The following is an 8382-nucleotide window of genomic DNA, read 5'->3' on the forward strand; positions in this document are numbered from 1 at the left end:
ACATGTTTCAAATATAACAGACACCCTACTACTTTTAAATTTATAAAATTATCAAGCACAGACTCTCCAAGTTTGTTTCTTATGAACATAACCAGGTTTACAAATAAGATAGCAATATTCACTTGAAACATCTTTGTGACACACCCATTCACCATTCTAAACAATAGCATACTTTCTTTAATCTAATTTTCTTTAGTTGTTAAGCCTTTTTATGTTAGTATTTTTAGTAGCCAAGCTATTTCTTCTCCTAGGGCAAGGTGCCCTTTCCCCCTCCCCTCCTTATTCTCTTAAGCGTTGGTAACCCCCTTCCTCAAACCCCCTTATTTTCAATTCTTTAAAAAAATAAAAAATAAGTGGTTGGGAAGTAATCAACCGGTCTTTTGTAAGCTTTTATTAAAACAAGGATGACAACATCCATAAGAAGCGAAGCATAAACAATTAAATAAGAATTTAGATATTAGTTGACAAAAGCATGTATATTAGGAAAAAATCACGAAACCTTTTCAACATTTGTTTTTAATTTCTTAATATTTGTTTATATTTCAGTACTATGACTAACAGACTGACGGTCAAAGTAAATTACATACTGGATGCTCAGAACAACGGGAAATTTAATTTTGATATTTTTAACTACAAAAATTTAAAAAAAAACCGGACCATAAACACCAAAGATATGAAGAAAAATGTGAAAAATATAAAAATAGCCAAAAACCTGCAAAAAGGCAGTCTAACCGCCATTGATGTGTTCTTGAAACGAAAGGAAATTTAATTTTGATATCTATAACTTAAAAACGTTGGAAATTGGGCCATAAACACCAAAGGTATAGAGAAAATTGTGAAAAATACAAAAATAGCCTAAAACCTGCTTAAAGGCAGTCTGACCGTCATAGTTGTTTTCTTGAAACGACAGGAAATTTATTTTGATTCTATAACTGGAAATATTTTGGAAATCGGACCATAAACACCAAAGATATGGAGAAAAATGTGAAAAATACAAAATAGCCTAAAACCTGCTAAAAAGCGGTCCTATTGCCATTGATATTTTATAGTTAATTGTGCACCTTGATGATGGGAATGTTGTCAAAAAATTTCAGCCTTTTATCTTTTATAGGAGCCGAGAAAATCACGTTTCCCCCAAACTAAGACGGACATACGGACAGACGGACATTTCAAATTATAGAGTAGCTTCGCTACTAAAAAGATATACACCCTATTTTCTATTTATTTTCATGCGATACACTTTGAGGGAAATCGCCTAATAATTTTAAAAAACCTGTATAGGTGGTGGGGGATGGATACAAAATTTAGATTTATCCAGCCACATTTTACTTTCAACATTTCCTGATACACCCCTAAATAAAAACAATAAGTACCTATATAAGTCTACAATGTGTTCCTATGGGTAACATAAATGATTGATCATCTATGTGACCAATAGGAACACTGCGTAGACACAATCTGACTACATTAATGGTTAGAAGGTGCACAGGACAGTTATATTTTACTTTCATACGTATACATAATAAGTCTAAAGTCTTTAATATCAAGTTTGACTTTTAATCACTTGAGGAAAATGTAAACTAGGATTATCAAAGTATCCTCTTCCTAAAAATGCACCGCATTATTTTGTTACTTTTAATTAGATTGTGATATAAGGACTTTTAAATGAGCTTAAAAAACAAGGATGACAACATCCATAAGTAGCGAAGCATAAACAATTAAATAAGAATTTAGATATTAGTTAACAAAAGCATGTATATTAGGAAAAAATCACGAAACCTTTTCAACATTTGTTTTTAATTTCTTAATATTTATTTATATTTCAGTACTATGACTAACAGACTGACGGTCAAAGTAAATTACTTACTGGATGCTCAGAACAACGGGAAATTTAATTTTGATATTTTTAACTACAAAAATTTTTAAAAAATGGACCATAAACACCAAAGATATGAAGAAAAATGTGAAAAATATAAAAATAGCCAAAAACCTGCAAAAAGGCAGTTTGACCGCCATTGATGTGTTCTTGAAACGAAAGGAAATTTAATTTTGATATATATAACTGAAAAACTTTGGAAATTGGGCAATAAACACCAAAGGTATGGAGAAAAATGTGAAAAATACAAAAATAGCCTAAAACCTGCTTAAAGGCAGTCTGACCGTCATAGTTGTTTTCTTGAAACGACAGGAAATTTAATTTTGATTCTATAACTGAAAAATTTTTGGAAATCGGACCATAAACACCAAAGATATGGAGAAAAATGTGAAATATACAAAAATAGCCTAGAACCTGCTAAAAAGCGGTCCTATCGCCATTGATGTTTTACAGTTAATTGTGCGACTTGATAATGGGAATGTTGTCAAAAAATTTCAGCCTTTTATCTTTTAAAGGAGCCGAGAAAATCACGTTTCCCCCTAACTAAGACGGACATACGGACAGACGGACAGACGGACAGACGGACAGACGGACATTTCAAGTTATAGAGTAGCTTCGCTACTAATAATGACCAAATACTTAAGGTATTTATTTACTTAAAAAGCTAGTTTCACCATCTCTTCAATTTTTTTAAAAGAAAAAAAAGTAATAGCTCCATCAAAACAGCAAAAGAAATTGTTGTGAGTTAGCAAAAATATATGTATATTCATAAATGTTTCACATTGTACCTTTTTGTGTACAAATTTTTGGCAGTAATGTATTGATATTTATCTATTTTAACAAAAACATATATAGATTTAAATTTATTTCAATAGCCGAACTCTTATATAAAGGCCCGTATAAAGTTTCATAGCTCGTATCATAGGATTGAATCATATATTTGTAAGTAGATATAAACAAAAAAATTGTCTGCAAGATATTCCATTGACGGATTTTTGTGTTTTGTTGACCATCCAGGGAGATATTTCAGTTAAAAAAAGTTTGTAAGATAAGTTCCCTCTTACCCCGTTAATTCCAGCTACCAAAGGTAGAATTGCTTATTTAAGAAGGAAAATATAATGACCTATCCTTTAAACAAGGATAACAACATCCATGAAAGCGAAGCTCTGAAACGGTATGCCAGACGAACAATAGCTGTTGTAGAGTGTCAGAACTGAATACGCAAAATATAAATACATACATGTTTTGACAAAATTTGTAAATTTGTTGCAAAACTTCCTAAATACAGAATACTGCTTAAGGACATAATGACATTTCTAGGACGTGATTTGATTAGAGAGATGCTTCGCTGATAGAATTTTACCTTATTGTAATAGGAACCTGTACTCCAAAAATCAGATCAATCGGATAATTATATCACATAAAAATTTGTTGTTAAAACGTTAAAAATCAACATGTTTAAAATGAACGTAAGGAAATTCTGGTAACGATTATAGAGTTGTTACGCTTTCTAAATCGTACCTATTTACTACAGGAATCATCATGCAAAGTTTGAAATCGGTAGGACAATTCTAACATGCCTAAATTTACGTAAAAAGCTAACCGTTATGGACGGACGGACCGACCATAATTACAGAAAAGCTTCGCTTTTAAAAACTTATCTTACCTATAGTCTCTAGAGTGTAATTTAACAGAAAGTTGACATTTCTTGAGGTTGCTGTCATATTTAAACATTTTACAGGTTTCGTTGCTTGGAACATTTCCATTGTTGTTGGTCTATTTTAGTTCTTTTCTGTACTTACAATTTTAAAATAGTAAAACAGCTACTTTATAGTACATATTCCATCTGTCCGCCTGTCTTTTAAACATCCCTCTATTTTACTGTCTAACCATCAATCAAAAAGTCTTAAGTTATTAAAAATATCTACAAATTCTTTGTTTTAGAATACATTCCTTACTATACATTTATACAAACAGTCACATAGCTATGTAATTCAAAATTATAATTCATTATTTGTTAGCAAAGCTATGATATTATCTCACAAATTTTAGTCTAAATGGTATATGTACAAAATATGCAATCTCTCTACTATAAAACAGCCCACTTTTTATTAATCTAAAATTTTATTTGTTTGTTGATGCATCACTAATACTGGACATAGTTGTCCTTGTTGTTTAAGTCCAGAACTAAAACCTGAAGGCAGTGAATGCTACACATGCTATCCGATGCAACTTCTCCTAGAAAACTTTTAATGTCGAAGCTACACTATGAGTGTTTGTGTCGGTCTGTTTGTCTTTCTGTCTCTCCATAGTGCTAGCCCTGCATCAGAAATTGTGCATATAAATAACTTTCATTTGCATTTTCTTCATCTCTTCATCTATGCCCTATTGTTTGACTTATCATTTTAAAAAGTGTCACAGTTATCTTCCTTGTTAATATTAAGAATAGAAAAATACTAGCAACATTCTTTTAAAATATAGGATTTGTATTGGTAAAAAATATAAGATTAAAAACTTTTTAGGAAAGTGTCTTTCAGGTTCTGCTTAAGTTATACCTAAAAAACGCCATTCATGATAAATGATTAATGAGTGTATGCAGCTTATACCAATAACGAAATTAATTCGGCAAAAAAATCACGAAACCTATACGTGTTTTTCAGCTGTCGTTGGGGGGCATCACATCGTAAAATTGACGACCTCTCCAATTGCCCCCCCAATATTATTTAAGATTTATTTCGCTTGTTGGTTATACCTAATTCCTAGAGTGTATGTATGTAATTTTAGAATAATCCTTAATTTTTAACCTGCAACTTGAGCCCACTCAATAACATTATTATCTGGTACCAACTTATGGACAAACTGAGCTGTACGAACAGGTCCCGTACTGCTAGTAAACTCACATGTGACACTCCTTAACAATAATAATGAATTAGGTGACAGTGTTGCTTAAGATATCAGATACGGATGAATTTTTAAATGTGGGTGATTTATTGAATGTTTAATAACCGGTAATTGAAGCGTACCACGTAGAACATCCGCTCGTCGTTGGGTACATCAGTATAGGAGATACCAAGGCGCAATTCTTATTACACGGCATAATTAGATTTTCAAGGCAAATATTGTGCTATATTTTTTTTGACACTCTTGTCTTTTTTAAAATTCTTATATCAATAATTTTAGTTCTTAAGTTGGTTAGATAAAATACAAAATATGAAGCTATAGATATGGCATTAATTACAGAATATTTCAGGGCTTTATTTTGTAACTAGTACCTAGAGGCTTCACCCCTAGCCTCTAGGGGTTTTGCCCCAAGAGGCAAATAAAAAAAACAGCGGTGGTGCGACCACCAAAGTTTTAATTACCTGCCAAAAAAATTGGGGGATATTTTTTTTTTTTTTGGGGGGGGGTGTCCCACTCTACCAAGAAATTAGCTGAAAACCACCACAGGACCAGTAGATATATTCCCTGAAGAGTAGAATCCAATCGGTTCAATGGTTACCGAGATCTTAAGGGACAGACAGATAGACATCAAGCTACTTTGTACCCTAGCCTCTAGGAGCTTTGCCCCAAGAGGAAATTTAAAAAAAAAAATTGAGATGCAACAACCACTAATTTCAAACTGATTTAGAAAAAAATTTAGTGTTTTTTTTTTGGGGGGGGGGGGTTGATGGTGTCCCAACCCCCCTAAGAAAATTGCCTAAAACTAACACAAGACCAGTAGGTATATTCCCTGAAGAGTAGAATCCGTTCGGTTCAGTGGTTACTGAGATCTTAAGGGACAGACGGACAGACAGACATCAAGCAACTTTGTATTATAGATGATAAAGGTATCTTCTTCAGGCCTTCAATTTTACAAATGTTTTTTATTTTTTACTAGAATGTGCAAAAGTAAAACAAAAGGCTTTTAAAAATGTCAATTCCACTTTTTATTAAGATATTGAAATAATGTGATAACATTAAATCTTGCATGAGAGATAGTTTTTTAGCGATTCTTTATTGCGCTAAATATTACATGTCAAATTTGTCAGAGTTGTCAAATTATGAAGTATTGAGTTTAAGATTAGATTAAACATTTTAATTTTTTCACACAAGATATGTACTTAACAAGAGAATTGCAAATACCATTAAAGTATTTATCTTTAATCCCTTTTTATTTCCAGTGCATTTGAAGTTGTTAACTACGCAATTAGCTGTTATATCAAACAAAGTTTGAAATGATTTTTTTTGTCATCAAATTCTTTTTAAAAATGAAAATTTTAATCAATTGAATTTATAAATGTAAAAAAATATGATTACTGTTATAATCATGAAGAAATATCAAATATTATGTCAAACGTTTTTTCTATATTTTTTTAGGTTCAAATTTTTTTTTTATAAAATATATCCCTGTTATGCTTCTTCCCCAAAATGAGAAAATTATGTTTTAAAAAACGTCTTTTAGCACCATAAGTCTATCTATACCAAAGTAAAAATATTAAAAATCTATCTCCTATAAATCTAATAAAGGAAACCTAATAGAAATTGCCCTTTTAAATAGCCGTTATATTGCTGTACAGTTTCTATAACCTCGATTTTTAATTTTCATCCTAAATCAAGAAAATTATTTGTTAAACAACACTTCCTTAAGCACCATATTTTTATAGGAATATTGGTGCTAAAAAGAAAATCTATTAATTTTTCTATAAAAAAACATATAGGATTACAAAAATGTAAGTGGTCAATGTTATTGTTAAGCTAAAGATTCTACATGGATGCTACAAGAACGATATTAGCTTCCCATACCCTTTAAGGTCTCTATTATCACACAATTTTTTCTCAAAATTGTTTTTTTATCATAGTTTTTAAAAAATCGAATCAAAGTTAACAGCAATTTTTTCATCAAACGCTAGAATTAGGTCAAATTGTTATTGCTTACTCTTAAATTTAGCTATGACAGGATTGATGTAAAATGCTAACCAAATGTCAAAATGACAATACAATACAAGAAAAAATTGCCATAAAATTTACCATGTAAGAAGTAATATAATGATAGAATGTTTTAAAAAGGCCATTGTTGTAAAGCTAAAGTAATACTGAACCTAATTACTATTATAATAATAAAGCAGCAATTAATCATAGAAAATGATTAAATCAAACATTATAGTTATTTGAGCTCATTAAAGATTTATCATGAAAGTTTTAGACAATTTGACAAAAGAATATAATTTGGTTAAATAATGACGAAAATACACATATTTTCTATAAAACATTTACAAATATAGACTTTTAATATTCCTTTTATAGCCCCCCTTTGCATATTTTAAAAGTTTTAAGACTCCGTTGAGAATTTATTTACTATATCTAAAGCTCTATGGAATTTGGGGTCGAAACCCCATAAGGCTAACTTGAACCTAACATAATCGATTATTACAGTGGTTCCTTAGAAATTTAAGAAATATTGCAACAATTTAATTTTTGATGGTGGCAAACTGATGTATGGAGAGAAATTTTCAGTTATTTTCTAATATTTTTCCCTGTCTATAATTTTGTGGAATTTTCATTACAAAACTCATTAATTATCAAGGATATAAGAATGGAACAATAAATCTAAAAGTCATAAGTATGAAGTGTTCAACATTGGAAGAGAGAAATAGCTCGACTTATTTCATATTGGCTGTTTTTAAGCTATTTTGGAGAAAATATTGATTATGATGAACACGAACGCTGGACAATAAAAGTTCAAAATCAACAAAATAAAATTAGGTTGGTTCAAAAAAACTCTAATGTGTTTTTCTTTAATGAGTCTATATATCGAACTATTTTTAATTTATTTTTAATTATTTTGAAGTTTAAAAAAAATTAACTTCCAAAACCATTAGGCGGAACACTAAGATAAAAAAAGTGTATATTGTCCTCTTACATAAGGAGTATAAATCATTAACTAAATTCATATTTCTACTTTTTTATGAAATATTACTTTATTAAATGAAAATGTTTTATAACACAAGGAAAAAGAAACATGTTAGTTTAGGACAAAGAAAATGCTTACCTAACAAATACAGTTACAATTAGGGTAAATGAATTTTTTGTTCCTAGAATATTTTGAAGATTTTTTCTAAAATCTCTGTAATTAAAAATTATCTTTTTGCTAGAGACACGGCCTCTGGTTTTACTATTTTCATGACATTTTATAGTAAAAATAACTATTTTTCATTCTTATAATGAATTTAATACATAATAAATTTACAATTTAATTAATAATTTATATTAATTGTTCTATTATTCGCATTTCTTTCTGGCATTTGTTGGCTTATACTTTGGAGGCAATATTAAATCTTTACTATTTTTTATAATTATTTTAATCTTCCTAAGAGCTAATCAAGATGGTATATTTTAAACCCAAATGGATGGGGTTAGGAGCGTGAGGATGGTGTATTTTCAATGTCAGGGGGTTGGATACACCCCACTAGAATTAGATGTCCAACCACACACTCAAAAGTCAGACAATTATTAAAAATATTCAATTT

The 8382-nt window shown here is 30.1% G+C and overlaps 1 protein-coding gene across 1 annotated transcript; it reads right to left on the reverse strand.

The window, feature by feature from the left end:
- Window positions 1-51: 51 nt before the first annotated feature.
- LOC145312500 (uncharacterized) lies at window positions 52-4781 on the reverse strand. The gene is made up of 5 exons (XM_080151757.1): window positions 4681-4781; window positions 4071-4114; window positions 3543-3652; window positions 1274-1352; window positions 52-156 (listed from the first exon to the last, which is right to left on the reverse strand). Exons 2-5 carry the CDS (start codon window positions 4092-4094, stop codon window positions 52-54), a joined length of 318 nt encoding a protein of 105 aa, XP_080007883.1. The 5' UTR covers window positions 4095-4114; window positions 4681-4781.
- Window positions 4782-8382: the final 3601 nt, after the last annotated feature.

Source organism: Acartia tonsa, chromosome 2 (genome assembly GCF_053477335.1).
Source record: "Acartia tonsa isolate MP-2025a chromosome 2, ASM5347733v1, whole genome shotgun sequence".
Taxonomy (NCBI): Eukaryota; Metazoa; Arthropoda; class Copepoda; order Calanoida; family Acartiidae; genus Acartia; species Acartia tonsa.

Bases quoted from the DNA above. Each gene is read 5' to 3' on its own strand.
- LOC145312500 (XM_080151757.1), bottom strand. From the start codon at position 4,094: ATGTGTAGCATTCACTGCCTTCAG. The intron at 1,353-3,542 runs GTAAGATAAGTT...GTTTTTATTTAG, and splicing joins TTACACTCTAGAGACTATAG to GGGTGTATCAGGAAATGTTG. The intron at 157-1,273 runs GTTTTTTAAAAT...GCTATTGTTTAG, and splicing joins ATCCCCCACCACCTATACAG to AATGGTGAATGGGTGTGTCA.